This window comes from Fusarium poae, chromosome 3, assembly GCF_019609905.1.
Source record: "Fusarium poae strain DAOMC 252244 chromosome 3, whole genome shotgun sequence".
Lineage (NCBI taxonomy): Eukaryota > Fungi > Ascomycota > Sordariomycetes > Hypocreales > Nectriaceae > Fusarium > Fusarium poae.
Genome location: NC_058401.1, coordinates 5908068 through 5926875, shown reverse-complemented (window position 1 = coordinate 5926875; position 18808 = coordinate 5908068). Strand labels below are relative to the sequence as shown.

The 18808-nt window shown below is 48.9% G+C and overlaps 6 protein-coding genes across 6 annotated transcripts; 3 read left to right on the top strand and 3 right to left on the bottom strand.

Moving 5' to 3' along the window:
* Positions 1–71: 71 nt before the first annotated feature.
* Positions 72–1862, top strand: FPOAC1_009393 (uncharacterized protein; the record flags this gene model as incomplete). Its single annotated transcript, XM_044853819.1, has 1 exon — positions 72–1862. The coding sequence occupies one exon, from the start codon at positions 72–74 to the stop codon at positions 1860–1862; it is 1791 nt and encodes a 596-aa protein (XP_044706489.1).
* Positions 1863–1998: 136 nt separating this feature from the next.
* FPOAC1_009392 (uncharacterized protein) lies at positions 1999–7905 on the bottom strand (the record flags this gene model as incomplete). Its single annotated transcript, XM_044853818.1, has 1 exon — positions 1999–7905. The coding sequence occupies one exon, from the start codon at positions 7903–7905 to the stop codon at positions 1999–2001; it is 5907 nt and encodes a 1968-aa protein (XP_044706488.1).
* Positions 7906–8473: 568 nt separating this feature from the next.
* YKT6 (palmitoyltransferase) lies at positions 8474–9343 on the top strand (the record flags this gene model as incomplete). Its single annotated transcript, XM_044853817.1, has 5 exons — positions 8474–8494; positions 8571–8653; positions 8732–8814; positions 8871–9236; positions 9303–9343. 5 exons carry the CDS (start codon positions 8474–8476, stop codon positions 9341–9343), a joined length of 594 nt encoding a protein of 197 aa, XP_044706487.1.
* A 691-nt stretch (positions 9344–10034) lies between these two features.
* FPOAC1_009390 (uncharacterized protein) lies at positions 10035–12065 on the bottom strand (the record flags this gene model as incomplete). The annotated part of the gene is made up of 1 exon (XM_044853816.1): positions 10035–12065. The coding sequence occupies one exon, from the start codon at positions 12063–12065 to the stop codon at positions 10035–10037; it is 2031 nt and encodes a 676-aa protein (XP_044706486.1).
* Positions 12066–16120: 4055 nt separating this feature from the next.
* On the top strand, positions 16121–16991 carry FPOAC1_009389 (uncharacterized protein; the record flags this gene model as incomplete). Its single annotated transcript, XM_044853815.1, has 5 exons — positions 16121–16133; positions 16337–16397; positions 16454–16538; positions 16647–16793; positions 16857–16991. 5 exons carry the CDS (start codon positions 16121–16123, stop codon positions 16989–16991), a joined length of 441 nt encoding a protein of 146 aa, XP_044706485.1.
* Positions 16992–17582: 591 nt separating this feature from the next.
* On the bottom strand, positions 17583–18317 carry GOT1 (Golgi Transport; the record flags this gene model as incomplete). Its single annotated transcript, XM_044853814.1, has 5 exons — positions 17583–17879; positions 17948–17963; positions 18019–18067; positions 18151–18177; positions 18290–18317. The coding sequence occupies 5 exons, from the start codon at positions 18315–18317 to the stop codon at positions 17583–17585; spliced, it is 417 nt and encodes a 138-aa protein (XP_044706484.1).
* Positions 18318–18808: the final 491 nt, after the last annotated feature.

The following is an 18808-nucleotide window of genomic DNA, read 5'->3' as shown; positions in this document are numbered from 1 at the left end:
TGACTCAACATCTCTACCTGCATACACATACACATACGTCTTTCTCGCCTTTGCAAGTCGCACTCCTTGTAATGTACGAATCGACACACTTACTATCGCTCCCCTTCGAGCTAAGGGACATGATATGGACATTCTGTTCTATTACTGCCGAGTCAAACGGATTGCTAAGGTGCTGTCACCAGACAAGGGACGAGTTTACCCCCTACTGCATACTCACCGAAGACGTTGAAAGGCTCCAAACCCTCCGGATCTGGCTGGACTCTACATATAACGATGGAGTCTGGCTCAAGTTCGACTACACTTGGGAAAAGGAAGGGTATTATCATCGCGCTGTTAGCCAAGTCGGCGACATGAGCGATCCCATCATTCAGATGTTCCTCAAGATCCGACAGGTCAACCAGATCATCCTGAATCTTCATGCCCCGAGGCGCGGATACTTTGTAGGCGCGCTTTTTATGATGCTAGCCAAGGCAAACGACGTCTATTGCTTCATGTCCAACATGATGCGGGACATCATTGTGGACCAACCAGATCCAGAGTTGGGACACGTCGAGATCAACTTCTTGACGGAATCAAGGCAACCTGATCAAACAGAAAACGAGGCAAAGAACTTCTGGGAGTGTCGTTCACCGAAGGCCCTTCAAGAGCCAATAAGGAAGTATTGGTGTGGTGCTGGACCGATGCCCTGCTTCTACGAATATTTCCTTATTAGTCACCCGTGGGAATTCCCACGCCCGCCCACCATCAATTATATGGCGTGGCCACGGAAGCATGTTCATAGGCATCGTCCACTCACTACAGAGATGGTACAGTACATCAAAAAGTGCTGCTTCAAGTTACGCCACAGGAATCAACACAATAAGGAATCATGGCAACGGGCGGTGTCTAGATTCCATTCCGATCACTGTGACCTCCAACGGCAAATCGCCGTGTGGTCGACCGAGTCCATGACTAGAGCACGCTGGACCGGGAAGCGCACTATTTTGGGCGAAAATCGTCAGATCATAGAGGGTCATTGGGAGCATATCTACTACGATAGGGAGAATCTCATGTTCCGGTTCCAATTCTGGTTGGATAATCTCCCTGGACCTGCTGGTGGGCACATGGATATGTTGCGGCTCCATCGATTCAAGACCATGAATAAGTGCGGTGCCGGTATCTTCGCAAGACAGACCCTGAACTACCCCAAGTCGGGAGGTCCTTACGGAGCATCTACTGAGATCAACAGGCGTCTCGCTGCGCTGTTCGATCCTTTCTCAGCGGCTCATATAATCGAAATGCGCAACAGTTGCCCTCATCTTCGATCAGTGGAATGGGCGACTGCTCCTGTATCCGAGCATACAAAGGACAAGCCTAACGAGGCCTGGCTCACATTCTATCCCAAGGGTATTCGTTATCATTGGGACAGACGAAACCTCGTCGAGTGGAGACTCCATTGGAAAACACGAAACTACAGTCGGCTGGAGAAGGATTACAAGGGTCGTAGTTGTTGCAACAATGTACTTTTGCACCAATGGTGGGAGTGCGTGGCTTATCAAGACTCGGGGGCCGTCCTCAATGAGCTTGCGCTTCCCAGTGAGCGTGAAGGCCTACAGTGGGCAATCAAGTCCTTTCCAAGCCATCCCACGGACAGCGAGCGCCTAGTTCTTATCCGACGAGACCGGGATGAGTATGTTTTGCGCGTGGTCAGAAAGGGTTGCGGGTATATGGCCAGCGATTATTGTGTTATGGCTTGGCGGTGTTTGGCTTGGGCCGACTATGCAGGAGAGAATCCATTCTTTCATAACAATAGGGGCTTTCTAGAATTTTCGGGCGAGGTGTACAGCCCTCACGGGCATGTAATGTATATTCCGACTATGTAATGTATATTCCGACTTAAGCTTATTGAAATTCTCATATACCGAAAGTCTAGAACAGTGACTACTGTATCGCATATCTTTGATCAGAGCCTGCAAAACATAAATAACATGACTACTACTTAAAACTAAAACCTTCTTCTTAGCTTAACCTAGAGGCCGCTGCCTTCTTTAACAGCACAGCATCGTCCACACTTGGCGGTGCAGGAATGTCCACACCCTCAACTCTATACTCCAATCCTGGATACGCATCACTAATAACAATAACATCAAGCTTGCGGGCTTGTCCAGCCTCGGTTGGGGGAAGCTTGATGCTTGTCTTGGCTGTAGGCTTGCTGCCAGCTTCGAGCTTGCGATTTCCACTTGTCCAGCCCACGCGCTTCACTGCGATGACCTCGTCGCGCGAAAGATCTGCAACGACAACGAACCAGGACTCTGTTTGAGGCTTGGGGAACTTTGGCGCATATATGCGAGCCTCACGCTCCACAAGTTGGTTTAGACGCTTCAAGCTGATGGTGATCGAGAGAGCTGTGGCTTCGGCGATAGAAACCTCCACGTTAGGGAGAATAGACACCACTCGAGCAAAGCGATTGTGCTGGCTGGAAGGAACACCTAGCTTCTTAGCAAGTTGAATTGCCTGTGACTTTGTCAATGCGCTTATCTTGGAAAGTGGTGTGTCGCTCTTAGCGTCAGGCTCAATATTAGGAAGAATCGAGACTGGCGCGTCAGTAGGCCAACGAGCCGACTTGACAGACTGGAGGACCGCTATCATTCGTAAGCAACTTGAAAGGTAGCCTAATTCTGTGAGAACATCGATAGAAGCCTGGACAATACGAATAGCTTGATCGAGTACACTAGTCTGATCACCGACATAATCAGTGATAGGAAGTTCAATCTGGGACATGTGCGCTTGGAGAAGTAGGAATGCTTTCACATGGGGATCCCACATGGGAAGTCCAAAGGCGTGGCCAGGGAATGGCAGGTTATCGGAAAGGGTGTTGTTGATGAGATCCTCGTTATGGCGCACAGGAAGTTCATCGTATTCAGTGGCACGAGACATCCAAGACAGGACGTCGAGAAAAGACGCCTGGGCCCTTGCATGCTTTACAAGGTGGCGGATTGTCTTGTGTGATAGGTAGTAGTAACTCATGATCTTGCCTAAAGGCGTGGAATCAACATCGCCGTTGGGGAAAACTTCGACACACTTAGAGTCGGCGAGCTCATTCAGTGACTTGTTGACCATCTCAACCATGTAGTCGTTCGCGAGCTGCTGTGCGGCGATGCTGTTGTGCTCTTCAGCCGAAATCTCCAAACCGTAGTATGAGGGATTCTTATGTAGCCGGCGGAAGAAGAATGTCCATGTGAGATAGTCGAGCGCATCTTGTTTGGTCACAATGGTCTCAGATGAGACTTCGGCGCACAGATGGTTGTCTAAAACGGTGTGCAAAGAGGACTCGACAGGGAAACCCGTGTGAAGGAAGTGTTTGTAAAAGTCCTTTTTGGAGTCCTTGGTGAATATACGAGCAACACCTGAATTATCGAACTGGGGACGACCAGCTCGTCCCAACATCTGCAACACATCGGTCAAATCCATGTCCTTGTATGCTTCAATTTTGGCGTCGAAGAATTGAGTGCCCTTGACAACGACTAAGTGCGCAGGCAGGTTGACACCCCAAGCAAGGGTACTGGTGGCGACCAGGATCTGGATCTTGTTATTCAAAAAGAGCTCTTCAGCAAGCTGACGATCTGACTCAACCAGACCAGCATGGTGAAGACCGATACCAAAGTTGATGGCTTCCTTTAGTGCGTCGTCTTTGACTCGAGCAAGGTTGAGTTGCAAATCATCCTCATCCATGTGAAGGAAACGTCGAGGGTTATCCTCCATACCACAAAAGTTGATAAGATCCTTGGCGGTCAAACGCGTCTGTCGTCGTGAAGGGACGAAAACAATAACAGGTTTATCAGGACTGTGGTTCTTGACAGCTAGGAAGGTAGGGCGGTTCATCGACTGCATCAGAGGGCAGAAACCCCTGACTTCTGGGAAGCCGTCGATATACAACTCCAGAGGAACAGGACGGACGGAATGCTTGAAGTTAAAGAGACCCTCTTTAACACCCAACCAGTTTCCAAGATCTGTCGCGTTGGCGCAAGCTGTTGACATGCCCAGGAGCCGAACAGCGTTCTTGGTAGAAGAGGCAATGTAGTTCATACGAGACACAATGATTTCGAGAATAGGACCACGGTCACCAGCCAAAAGATGGATCTCATCAATGATAACCAGGCTGACCTGCCGGACGTACCCTCTTGTTTGCCAAGAACGAGAAATACCATCCCATTTCTCAGGGGTTGTGATGATGATGTCAGCATCTTGAATAGTCCTAGTATCAGGTGTATTGTCACCAGTCAACTCTACCAACTTGAGACCCAAAGGTCGTGCCAGCCTCACACCCCAGTCCTTAACACGCTCGCGGACGAGCGCTTTCATAGGGGCAATATAGACAACCTTTGACTTGGGTCTCTCGCGGAACGCCCACCACATAGCAAGCTCGGCAGCTACGGTCTTTCCACTACCGGTAGGTGATCCAAGGAGCACATTGGCAGGGGTATGGTAGAGGGTGTGGAAGATTTGAGTTTGCATAGGGTTGAAGAAATCGAAGCGCTTGGCATACAGTTCTTCTAATGCTGGGTTCTTCAGCGCAGATACAGGCAATGGCTGCAAGTTCAGGAGTTCAGTATAGACACTCTCTGTATCCGGACGAATAAGATGTTGGAAAGAAACAGGTGTCACGGTTTCTGCACCTAACCATCTGTCTGATACTGCTCTGACATAAATCTGACTAGGGAGGGGATCTGAAAGAGGAATTGTGAAGTTAAGCTCATGGTCATCATGCAACTTTCTCCTATTGAGGATAAAAAACTCATGGTGATAGATCTCTGAGGTTTCAGAGTTCTCAACCCAGATGTAAAACGACTCTGAAGTTCCATGAATCTGATCATGCCATCGGAAGTCGGGAATGACGTAGAGCTTGATGCGCAAGACATCTCGGTTGAGTGGCGCAATTTCAGCCTCAACGTGAACTGTAGGGAAGTTGTTCAGGATTTTTGCGATGTTCTTGCCAGCGCTCTGATTATGGATGAGGCCTCCAATCTCGGCAGGCTCCATGTCTTTCATCGTCTCGATGGTCAGGTGTTCCTTAGTATCAAGTTGGTTGAGAACAGATTTGGCAAGGTCGAACTGATGAAGAGGATGTTGGTAGGGCCAGATGCGCTTTTCAATCGATTTTGCCAGGGTCAGAAGCACAAGACACTGGTGACCCCATCTACGGTTGAGGGCAAGCATGAAGAGTGCTCGACAGATACGTCCAGACTGTTGAGCGACGTAGTTCATATCGTTGGAAAGAGCAAAGTCTTCAGGCTGAGCCTTGGAAATATAAGACTGGAGGAGAATGTTTGTCTTTGCTTGAGGAGTATCGATACCTCCATCGACATCGCAAGGAATAACCTCTCGTCGCAGGTGAGTCAACTCTTTCTCCTCACTATCTCTGGATTGAATGTTGTCAAACTCTCCACTCATGCTGATCATCTTCAGGATATCTGCTTCAGTAGCCTGGGGCTGCATCATAGCATTGAACACCTGGACACTTGTGTGCAGGATGTAATATTGACTGGCGATTCGTCCAATATCCTTACTGCGAAGTTCATCTGTCCTCTCGTTGTAGATGATCATCTGACATTGCTGCAGAGTTTTGGCGGCTTGAATGGCGAGTTGACGGCGTCTTTGAACCAGGTTTGGGTCGTCTCGGATCTCTGACCATTCAATACCGTAAGACATCGGGCTCCTCTGCATACGCACAAAGAGGTAAGAGTATCCAATCCACTGGACAGCATCGGGAATGGAAGTCACAGTACCCAGTGCAATCTCAGCGTTCAGGTTGTCGACTAGTTTCGTAGAGAATTTGGATTCAATAGGCTGCTGTTCAGTCACAGCGGTCAAGTAATGGGTAAGTTTATCATGGGTCGTGCAAATCATGCCAATACCAGTATCCTCAAATTGAGGACGACCGGCACGACCAAAGATTTGCAACACGTCCAGGATACCCAAGTCGACAAATTTACCATCCTGGGCGCTATAAACCTGAGTTCCCTTGATAACAACTGCAGCAGCGGGCAAATTAACACCCCAGGCCAGGGTGGCGGTACAGCAAAGGACCTTCAAGACACCTTCTCCGAAAAGTCTTTCCATCAGGTTTCTGTCAGATCTCGCCATACCAGCATGATGAACACCGATTCCCTTGGACAGTAACTCCCGAATCTCCTTGGATTTGGATTGTTTAATATCGCGAGACGCTTGCTCGAACCCAGGATGATAAGTAGGATCAAGCAGGTCTGCACACATGGCGTCGATGGCTTTCTGGTGCAGCATGCGTGCAGTAAGCTGCGTATCCCTGCGTGAATGGACAAACACCATGACTTGGTGATCACGCTCAAGCATTTCTTTGACCTTGTCAAATGCCACCTGGTCCAAGTTATCTCTGGATTGTTTCGTGCCTGGCTTTCCTTTGACTCCAATAAAGTGTTGCTCAAGAGGAACAGGGCGGAAGGATGCGTCGAAATAAAACAGACCAGCATATTTGTTAACCTTGAGGAAATCGGCAACATCGACATAGTTAGGTAGAGTGGCACTGAGGCCGACAATTCGAATGAGAGATTGTGTGCTCTCTACTTGTCGCTCCGTTCGAGCGACAAGTGATTCCAACACAGCACCTCTCTCGTCGTGGAGCATGTGAACTTCGTCAATGATGAGAAGTCGGACTTTTTGAACGAGTTCGGTGTCTCCAGTACCCTTTCGTGTAACAACATCCCATTTCTCAGGGGTCGTCACAATGATTTGAGTCTGGATGATCTCGGACTTTGTAAGTTGCATATCTCCAGTGTACTCTCGACACTTGATACCGAGCCAAGCCAAACGCTTACCCAGCTTGTCAGTTACTTCGGCAGCGAGAGCCTTCATGGGAGCAACGTAGACGATCTTGAAATCATCGGCGTTGACTGCGAACTCGGTTGCTGTCGGGTTTTCGAAAGGATTGGGCTCAACATTCTGAGCAATGGTTTGAAGTATAGTAAGCATGGCGGCATCTGTTTTACCAGCGCCAGTGGGTGCACAGATGAGCATATTCTCGCTGGTCTTGTGGGCGACAGGATAGACAAGACTCTGCATTCGGTTGAGTGTCTTGTAACCCTTGAATGTGTTCCGACACAATCCGTTCAACTCTTTAATGGGAACGAGTCGCTGCCCGGGACCCAGGGCACCCTTCTTTCCGGCTGGAATAGAATACTCTTCATACTTATCGAACGACAGTCTCTCGCTCCCAACTGGCAGCCCGTACTTCTTTCCAGCATAGCTTAATGTATTGCCAGCATTGTATGCTTTGTAAACGTGGGGATACTGGGGTTCCTTGGAATGAGCCGGTGCAAGCGTCGCGGACTTGTGAGCTTGGTCTTGGCGGCGCAAGTTTTCTTCTCGTTGAGCTTTGTTCAAGAGTCGAGGCCCGTTGGAACTCCCCTGGCTCTGTTCGTTGACGGCAGAAACAATTTCATCCTTGTGTCCGAGGATCTCGATAATGAAGTCAAGGTCGTCGAAGCCAACCAAGTCAGTCAACTGAATTTGAAGCTCATCTTCAGAGCGGCCAGAGTTGAGAACACTCATGATCTGGCTCTCGAAAACATCGGCCGAGAGACCGTTCTTGGCGGCAATGGCTGAACATTTAGTCGCAAACCATTTAGCACCATAATTCGCGGCACCTGATGCATCGAAAGCTTCTCCATCAGCGAAATCGCTGCTCAGAGCTTCCTGGTCGTCATCTGAGATAAAATCCCAAACATCTTGGCCGCTGTTTCCGCTTGAATAGCCGCCGAATTCATCCTCATCAAGACCATCATCAACTGTTCCGTTCTCTTGGGGGATCTTGAGGTTGGCGATGGCTTCTTGCATAGCTGCAAACTGCTCCCGCCACTGCGCCTCTGCAGCGCTGAGTTGGTCGGATGCCATGATGCAATCGATGTTTAATCCTAGGTCGTGATGGTTTTTATTCTTGTAGCCTAATGGCGGGCTGGTCAGACCACGATCTGTCGTATGCTGCGATGCAAAAGGCCGTTATCCTGCTGCCTATGTTAATTTTGGCAGTTGAAGTCCTTTTGATCTCAACCTTGACTGGAGTTACTCGCCGAGGATTGGCTCATGATGGTGGATGGGTTGGCTTTCAAAGAGTCATACCGTGCATCAGTAAGTGGACAGACAAAATATTACTCCACTAAACAAGCCCCCCGCCTAGCCGCCAGTGCGTCCTCACCAGTGCTTGTTTACAAAGAATGGACACTAAACTTCCCTTGGAACTGTCGGCGACGTGGGGAACATGTGACGCCCCTAAAGTTTAGACAAGTCCGGGCTGTGTTACTTCCATTACTTACGGTGACGGAGGTTTGCAGCATTCAACCCCAGACCTAGAGTTTCTCTTCTCCGACTTCCTCATATCTAACTCTTTCATTCCTACCTTCGCCTATTGCACCCTTCAACCCACTTACAATCCCGTCCTCCCTACAAACTCGACCAAGCAATCATGAAGCTGCATTACATCGGTGTACGCTATCCCCGTGCCCCTCACCGACCGACCGCAACACTCCGTCCAGTTGGGCTAACCAAGCTGCTGCGACCAGGTCCTCCGCAACGAGAGCCAGCCGGCTCATGAGATTGTCGCTGAGAAGGAGCTCAGCAGCTACTCGCGATTCACCCGCAATAAGTCCGTTCCTTCCTTATCGTCATGGTCTCCCTTTCCGTATCGGCCGGTCCACGAGGACTAACTCGCAAACTTCAACAGCTATGGCGAATTCATGACCCTATTCGCAAAGACCGTCGCTGAGCGCACCCGTCCCGGACAGCGACAGGATGTTGAGGAGCAAGGTATACACGATCCGAACCCTCCCCAACGTCGCAAGGCTCACATGCGCATTCTACAGACTACACTTTCCACGCCTACGGCCGTACAGAGGGTGTCTGTGGCATCATCATCTCCGACCACCAGTACCCTGCCCTTGTGGCTCACCAACTTCTTAGCAAGGTTGTCGACGAGTTTCTCTCCAAGAATCCCCGCTCCAGCTGGGCAACCGGAACGCCCACTCTCTCCATGCCTGAGCTGAAGGAGTACCTCACCAAGTACCAGGACCCCCAGCAGGCCGACAGCATCCTCAAGATCCAGAAGGAGCTCGACGAGACCAAGATTGTTCTCCACAAGACCATCGAGAGTGTGCTACAGCGTGGAGAGAAGATCGACGATCTGGTAGCCAAGAGTGACGGCCTAAGCGCCCAAAGCAAGATGTTTTACCGTACGTCACTGCTTATTTGCTACCTTTCTCCTTGTCTGACAGCAGCTCACTAACCTGTTTCCACAGAGCAAGCCAAGAAGCAGAACTCTTGCTGTGTTTTGATGTAAGGGGCCATTCCGTTTTTCCTGGCGTTGGGCCTGGCTTCTTTTTAGCACCTAAGGGATGTCGGCATTGAGATTGGTTATTCGTGCGGCGCAGATACTTCCAATCGTTTATTTAGCCCACCATTCGCTCGCAGAGTCATGTCTTTACAGCAAATTAGACTTGTCGAAAGGGAGGGTACTAGAGGAATTTCATCACGCACTACAGCTGGTGTTTCAAGTTTGAGGAAGATGAAGTGTCCTCTTTTGATATATACAGTCCAGAATCGGACAACAGTGAAATTACTCACTTATCGCCAAAGCTAACCTAGATATACAGAAAAATACAAATCAAGGAGAAAGCGTCTTTCTACTTTTGTCAAAAAAAAAAAAAACCAATATGCTTTGAAGACCAGTTTAGTGTGTCGTCTTCCCATTCAATACTTCTCTAGCGCCTTGCTGTAGCCCGTAATATATAATGTTCCAGCATAGCCATTTTGGCGTGCTGCTTATACAAATGAAATAGTGTGTATGGAGGAAAAAGAGGCTCACTCAGGGGTAATGTACCAAGCGGCCCAAACCAGTTGAGACCGCTGTGACATTTGCTACCAGAGCAAAGCAAGTTTCCAAGTGAGTATTGTATGAACTCGTGTTAAGGAAAGTAGAGAAAAAGGTGATATGAAATAACGATAGGAAGTTTCAATGATGAAACAGTGAATTAGGAATCCTCGAAAATAACCATTTCGCTCTTACGATGTGTCTGGTATGCATCGGGAGAGTTTGTCAATTCTCGCGGGTTTACCAAGACAGGGGTAGACGACCTAGTCTCAGCCAGGCGTTCACCCTCCTCGATGGGGATATAGCCAGGCCCGGATGTAGCAGGACTGCCATTACGCCTATGCCTAACACTAGGGTTGCTCTTCAGGGGATGCAGCATCTTGCGCTGCTGTTGAGAAACGCTGATCTGGCGAGCGATAGAGATCTCGACGGCGTTTCGCAGAGCTTCCTGGGCGTCAGTGTCGGAACTCTTCTTCTTGGGAGACGATAGGGATGAGGAAGGTGAAAATCGCCTTGAAGCCCCCGCGTTAGATGATGTGACCGAAGCGGGAGGTGAGGCCATTTGCCATGACGCCTGGGAGGGAGATGTGTTTCTTCCCTTGGCGACATGAACATCTTTCTCGTCATCTGTGTGTTCAGGAGACACGGGCACTGCTCCAGAGACCGGTGTGTAGGGCGAGTTCTGTCTGGAGAATTTTTCTGGTGAGACGACTGCCCTAGGGGGCGAAGGGTGTATCTTTGGAACAAGGCTGATTCTTTCGACATTCGTGCCGCTTGGGCGTCTGTTGAACTTGGAGACTAAAACAGGCTGGTAGTGTGTGGCCTGTGAGGCAAACTTTCCGTGCTGCACTTCTGTGCGTGAGAGTGTAACGACCTGGGCCTTGGCTTCATGGGTTAAGATCTCTGGCGTCTGCACAAAACTGGCTGAGTCGTACGGGGCAGGAGATGTGTTAGCGCGGAAGCGAGGGGAAGGCAAGGGCTTCATCTGATCTCCAGTAGGAACGAAATTCGGCGAGGGCTGTGGCGAGGTTGCTCTCCGTGGACGACGAAAATCTCGATTTTCAGTAATAGCATCCTTGACCATCTTGAGATGATCTAGATTCGCTTGTCGCCGGGCAAGCAGTGAGGAAGCTGATCCTTGCTGTGGCTGCAATACACTGTTAAACATAACACTATAACGGTCCATCTTAACATCAGGGATTTCGACGTCAAGTAGTGACCGAGGAATTGCAGGCATTGGTGGAGGTGAGGAGGGTGGCACGGCTACCCTTTGCGCTCTCTTCTTGCTCGAGTCGCCTCGGAAGGCCCTCAGTGACATCTTGCGACCCATCCCTCCAGATCCGGGCTCTTTTGGCTTTGTCTCTTTTGTTGCCTTGATTTCGGTGGTAGCCTTCTCTTTCCCAAGTTTTGACGGCGAAAAGGTGGCCTGGCTTGGTGTTTGTGTAGGCAGTGGTGATTCTTCAGCCACCTGTGTTGGCTGGGAAATAGTTGGCTCAGTGTGAGATCGAATAACAATTGGTTTATGTTTTGGTGGCCTTCGTGAACTCGGTTCTCCCGAGACTGATGATGGTAGTCCAGAAGAAGTTAATGATGTGGTGGAAGCGTTGCTATCTGTCAAAGACCGTTGAGGCTTCTCCGGCCTCGTTCCTCGTTTTGACTTTGAACGAAATATACCCCACTTGCGATGCTTTTGATCGTGTTCCTCAACAGGCTCCGACGCAGGCTTAGGTTCGGATTCTTGTATAGATTCTGGTGCATCAACTGCTGCATTCATAGCCCTGTTTTGCGGGTTCCAAGGCGCCGGCACTGAGTCTCCCATGTGTGATGGACTTCCTATGGCCATACCGACGGCGATTACTCCAATCTCTCCGGTGTCTCCCACAGAATCTGGGGTTGAGGTTCGCACTAGAGTCGTTGTTGATAGTGATGAAGTGCGCGGGCTGAGGTCGGGAGATGGAAGTCGGCCATGGATGGGGATATGAAACGCCGTTACGTTGCCCTTCCTTGTGCTTTTTAGGATGAGGGCAAGGTCGTCTCTGGAAACACGTTTGTTATCCAAGGAATGATCAGAAAAGGATTTGCTGTCTGAACGATCGACGGTGAAACTACCTCTGCGCTGTAGTAACTGTCGTTGAGAACCGGAGGCCGCTGACACAGTAGCGGCTCTGGAGAGATTTGTAGCATTAGGCATGACTGAAGAGATGTGGTCTCGCAATTATGCGAGGGGGGTCTCTCTATGCTAATGGGCCGACTGTTCAGAATAGATTGACTTCAAGCTGAGGGAACATGTAACAGATGAAGAGCACGGCGGAGCGTGTGGGAGATGTTTGCTTGGCTTATAGAGCATGAAAAGGGTATTTGTTTTGACAGATGGTCCCCTGTATCGAACAGGGTCTGACACAGAATATGGTTCACCAAAGACCAAGCTACCAAGCAAGTTCCCAGGGACCAGGATCCTCTTTAAAAAGAAGCCCATTTCCATTCGAGTGACGGATGGATGCTTTGAATGGGAGGTGACCCTCGTCTCACAGGGACCACCCCGCCTTTCATGAGGAGCCTATGATATGGAGCGGTTGATGAGAATCGAGACGAATGTGGATATAAGACCGGCAACCAAGAGGGAATTGTAGCCAAGATGACGATGCAGTTGCAGGGGTGAAATGGAATAAGCGCAAGAGGCAATTTCCATGTTCAAAAGCCTATCCCCGGATTGGTACAAGAGAAGCACCATGAATCAGCTTCTCAACCAGCCAAAGAGCAGACTCTGGACTCTGGAGGAGACTCATTTCGAGGACCTGGGGGCACACACAGTCTTGGTCCTAGGAAACAGGCTAAAGGCGCCTCCGCATTGGTCGCATGTTTGGGATTGATGGGACGGACAGATTTGGTTCCTGGAAGTCAAATCAAGTCAGAAATCTTTAACACAACCCGGCAATGAATCCATAGGTGAGCAAGCAATCAGCAGTCTAAGACTAGGGCCAAACAAGGTCTGACTGGGGGTCCCCTGGTGAGAAGAGTCGATTAGTGGGGACAATGTCGTGTGTCAGTGGGTGACCCTATCCAATACAATATAAAACCTCGAGGTATATTTACGTTCATTTGATCAATGCCTAGGACAGGAAGAAGCCGGTTGTACAGAGTAGCATGAGCGGTTGTTGTTTAGTCGAGATTTGACGCCCGCTTAGAAGCCACTGACTGACCTATAACACGTTGCGGTTAGTTCCTTCCCTATAGCCGCCGTTCTAACGTTGGATAATAGAACAATGTCTCATTCAAATCGGCCGACGCGGCAATCTGTCGCCATTACTGGGGTATTCTCGATGAGTACACACACACACACACATTTAGGCACTGTAACGGTCAACGCTGATCTCGGACTTGCACCCAACCTTAGTAGGTAGGCAGTCTTTCTCTGTGACAACCAACCAAACCAAACCAAGCAAGACCCGATTCATGTACATGATCCTTCGTCTTGAATCGCGGTCAGCCGTCACAAAACCATCCCTGCCTCTAATTGCCTTAATTGCACTCTACCTTAGCACCTAACTACCTAACTACGAGGTACCTGTGGGACAACGCCGGAAAGCTACCTAGGTGCAGGGTCCATCTCACTATCGTACCTGTATGCAGCTGCTTGACCTCATTTACTGTGCCGTGTATCTCCTTGACAACACCTGCATGATGCTTTTAAAGCGTAGTATTTCACGTACAGTATGCCCGGTATGGCGCGTGTGTTGGGCTTGGGCTAGTTGGTCTCTCGAAATTAGAGGAGTAGCACATCAAAACATACCCACCCTGTCACAGCCTTGTATGAAACACCCGCATTTTTCAGATCAGACAACTTACTGCAGGCACAAGACAATCTGCAAGCAACCTCTCCACTGCATGAGCAACTCAGATGCAAGTATCCTAATCAGGATTAAAGCCACAAATTGCAGAAAGATTTCGGTGGCGTTCCATCTTCTGGAACTTTTCAGGTGACGTGCACAGATCATTGTTGTCTGATGCGTATCTGCAAGTGCCTGTTTGATGTCCTTTATCTCATTTACAAGCTTCAGCTCATTTACATTCGATCAGCCCGTTCAATTTAGGGCTGGACTCTGACGTCCCCTTGTTATTAGCGAGCTGAAGCCCAGGACCAAGGATCCGTGCTCAGTCGGTCATGAACTCGGGATACAGTCGCCTAATCGGGACTTCCGGAGTAGCAACGTAGTCTACTCTATACACGGCTTAGTTGCATCACTTTGCTCAAACCAACGATGAAAGCATTGTCGATGATACTCTGTAATAGAGAGGGCGAATTTCAACAATCCTAAGAAACCCCAGGGGCTTTTTCTTTGCCCATTCAACTTGACGTTTCACACCATGGTCAGGGTTGCTATCAATTCGTCTCAGATTGCTAATTTCCATTTTGTAGCACCAGCCGGCACGGGCCAAAGAAGCAGCTGGGCTGATACACCCTAGACGAAGTTGATGTACGACCTTGAAGTTTCCTCTCGCTCTCCTACCCATTCATCTGGGCCTCTTCTGATGCCTCTCTCCAGTCGCATTCGTGGTTTCATGGCGCTCGTAGCCGATACAAAGACTAGAACAGACACTAAGACCAATAAAGGAGAGAACCGAAAACATGATTATTTACATACCAGGCAATATCCGGGCCCCCCACCCCCGATGTTATCGGCAATGCTATTGCTCTTAATAAAGATCTTAAGAGTTGAAACGTCAAGGATTGGTGTGGTCCTATGGCTTGCGTATCTCTCGGAAAGTTTTGCTGCGGACCCGTTCAGTCGGTTGATGTTGACAAAAGCAAAATGCTGTCAACAAGCAATATCAGTCTGGCGTGCGCCTCGACCAGAAAACGTCGTTTGCTCTTTCACTTCCAGGTGATTGTCTCTATCGGAAACTTTGTAAGAACCCAATCATCTGGCCGGCGCTAGCCTCATATGCAGAGCTCAAGTATTGGCTATTATGGTATCCGTTACATGGCGTGTATGTTCAAGCGGGATACTCCCGTGTGAGCGATTATGTCAATATCCGTTAGAGATACAACATGCCGCCATTCTTCTAGTTCGATATAGACTGTCATGAATACAACATATTTCCGTTGACTATAGGAATTAAAGACCCGATACTCCATTCGCCTTCAGGTATGTCAGGGATGCCATCCAAATACTAAGTGCATGCGGGAGGAATGCCCTGCGGTAGACGTTGCAGAGAGGTCTGAACTGTGTTTTGTATATGTTGTTTGTCCCTCTTGACTAAGCGGAACACCCTAGTCTCATACGTCTTGTATTATTTGAGCTTGTAATAAACCATACGATCGAGATGAAGATCGCAAGCTGATAACATGACTGTGAGGGTATTTTCCCTTGTTCACCGTATACACATATAATTAATTAAGGACGTACACGAGACCCAGTCTATTTATCCGAGCACGTGAATATATTCAGTTGTCGCAAGTAAATTACTTTCTTTGATAAGCTCGGATCTCGTAGAAACCAAAATTAGAAGCAATCACAACTCATCCTCCAAGATACGATCATTCATTCGTTGACGATTCTTGGCGGATGTCCATCCACACAAGCGGGCCGCGTGAGTTCCCGCAGCTCTAACACCAACAGAGCTGACCAACTCAAGACCCGTTCGAGTGACGTCCATCAAATAGATACAAGTCAACTTACCTAGGTAGTAATAAACAGTGACTGCGTTATTAGTGCCTAGTACCCAAGTATAGGTTAGACACATGCTCAGTTGAACCTCAATCTACAACTATCTGTGTCGACAAATGATGCATGACTAAAACAAACGTCACCAATGAAGTACACAGTCTAATACTAATGCTAATATGAAAATACAAAAAGGACGACAAAAAAACAGCGTGACATGGGAGCTGTTGATCATGCTGCCGACCGACATCTGAGAACGTTGGGTTCAAAGTATAGGGTACAAGGTTCCACCACTAACGAGGTGTCACCGACTAAAGTATCCAATACTCATTGGACAACATTGGAGCTCGATAACATTTTTGGCGGGGACTGATGGACGCCTGGAGGGGCAAAGCTCCAGAAGAATCACCACATCAGACCGACGGCGGGGACAAGCAGTTGACAAACTCCCCCGCCAAAACAAACCTCACCTACCTTACTTTTATACCTCCCCCGACCTAGATCTAAACTTTTGCAACCTTTCAGACTCAGACTCAGACTCTTAACAAACTCGCTCCTATACCCTCACACATCATTCATCATGTCGTGGCAAGGTCAGTACTATATCTATTCTTCCCTTTTACATTCTATGATCACTGTCACGTCCCTGATTTTCCCCTACCCCTCCTCGTCCGCCCCTCCATGCACCAACTGATGGTTGGTCTTGTTACTCATCACCGCCTCAAAATAATTCTCTACCTAGAACTCAACTCGAAATCCAGATGAATGGATAGGAAAGATAGCTAACATGATATAGCATACATCGACTCAAGGTACAACTTCCCTATATCTCCCAACCACAGCGAGAAGCAATCATCGTGGTCCTCCCGTCGGCGCGAATACCGAGTAAATGCTGACAATATCTTCACAACAGCCTCGTCGGCACCGGTCACATCGACAAGGGCGCCATTATCAGCGCCGCTGGCGACAGCATCTGGGCTGCCTCTTCCGACCTCCAGGTACATAGAACAAAATTCCTTCTCACCGACACAACTCGCCGAAGCGAAGGACGACCCCTGCGTCGATGATCAAAGAACGTTCCTGACTGACTTGCGACCCCACTATAGCTCAAGCCTGAAGAGATGAAGGCCATCTCTGCCATTGTTGGCGGTGACGACAAGGCCAAGGACAAGGCTTTTGCCGATGGTCTCTACATCGCCGGTGAGCGATATGTCATGGCCCGAGCTGAGGGCCGAAGTATTTACGCTCGATCGGTACGATATCCACATCACCATCTTTCTGTCCCCTGACACACCTCACTGACATATCAAAAATAGGGTCGTTCCGGTGTCGCTGTCGCAAAGACCACCCAGGCCATCGTCGTCGGCCACCACGGCGAGGCTCAGGTCGCCGGTAACGCCACCTCTACCGTCGAGAGTCTTGCCGACTACCTCATCAAGTCGAGCTACTAGATATTGGTTGGTGTGCAAGGCAAGCCGAAGAAGGGTTTTTGGGCGGAATTATTTGTCAGAAGCGTCATAAAAAACGCTGTATGTCCGTAGACCGGATAGTCAACGCAGCTGTAACGAGCTTATGCCAAGAGGAGCGCCTTTGTTTTTAGAACACTGGGGTTAAGCTTCGAGCTTGAGTGTATGTGTGTATTTGGAGGACATTTCCCCGACCAGAAGTTGGTCAACAGAGTTTGTTTCTACTGCATGATTCAGCACTTGGGCAACCCCATTGTCGTCCAGACCCCGTCTTCCGTATGTCAGATTTCAGAGAAGGTAGAAAAGATCCTTAGCAGCCACCCATCTTGACTTTCCATTACAACTCGCACCAATACCCGTTCTGTTCTCGTCTCATGCGACATGTACATTGCTTTTGTCCATCAAAGTGTCGTGATAATTGTTCATGTCATTAACGCCTATTCCAAACCTGTATGGTCCTCTAAACCTCGTCTCTCATGCCCATGGAGACATGCAGCTCTTGTCTTACATAATACAGCTCCTCGTTCAAACAGCTTGGACTATCAAGTTTCTGCTGGAACTTTATGTCCCGATGACCTAGACAGGGAGCTCGGCGTTTCGTCTTCCAAGACCTATTCTGTCGACAATCATTCCGATATAGGGTCCCACAACAGGCAAGCCCCGCGCGAAGCCGGCAATCGTCCCTAGGAAATCCCCAAACAAAATAATTATACCGTATGCTTCCACAAGGAACCCGATAAATGTCCACTTCATGAAGATAAGTATCAAGCCCAGGAAGAACGCCGCCGTGCCCTTTGCTTTCTGTTTCCGAGCAAAGAAGAGAAGAGTCTTTTGAGGTCCAATGATGATGGTCAAGCCGATGAGGAAGAGGATCTGTTTGTTCGACGGTCGTGTTAGCAATCGCTCGTTCGGTGGGATTAAAGGCGTGGAGGTCGTCATACGTTTCCCATAGCAAGCCTTGAAAGAAAGTCAGCAAAAATTCGTTAATAAGAGAGCGCGGATGAATTCCTACATAGATCGATCAAAGAAGAGCATAACACCTCCTATCAGGAAGAAGCCTCCTGCGAAACCATCAGTCTCCATAGCTCATGATGCGCCGCGCCTATAGAGCAAGCTATGCGCAAGCCCATTCATGTATACATACCGCCGGAGCAAAAGACAACTCCAATTTCTATCGAGAATAGTCAGCTTCTGCGCATACCGAGCATCATATCCATCCAAACATAGCTTCACCGTGGTCTTATCGCAGCTCAAGTGCAGGGGGGTAAACTAGGCGCACATACTTTGGGTATCTGTCAACCACATCGACATCTTGGCGGTTTAATAGTTGTATAGATAGGGTGTTGATTCGATAAATACAGCAGCAGTTGAGTGGCCGACAGGAAATGTACACACTGTAGAAGCTCAATGGATAGAGGTGAGATTGGGTGTAGGGAGAAATGACAAAGGTCAAATTATGTACCTACTCAAACGTTGCCTTTTTTCGTCACCAGCTCCCTTCGAGGACAGGACACGTTCCAGGGGTTTTGTATACCTACCTAGGTACCTAGTGTAAACGGCGATTGACAGGGCTGTTCCAAAGAGGGCCTAGAGGATGCCTGAGCCGGGCTACGAGCTGTCGCGTGTCTTATTGGCCGCGCTGGTGGAAAGTGGGCGAGCGTGGGACTGTCTTCAAATTCTGCTGCAACTCCGACTTTTAAAAGAATCGCACCGTTCTTCATCTCACTTTTAAGTTGCAGAACAAACTCCCAACCAGCAGTTCCTCACCTTGAACCATTCCGATTTTGAGTGCTACATAGAGT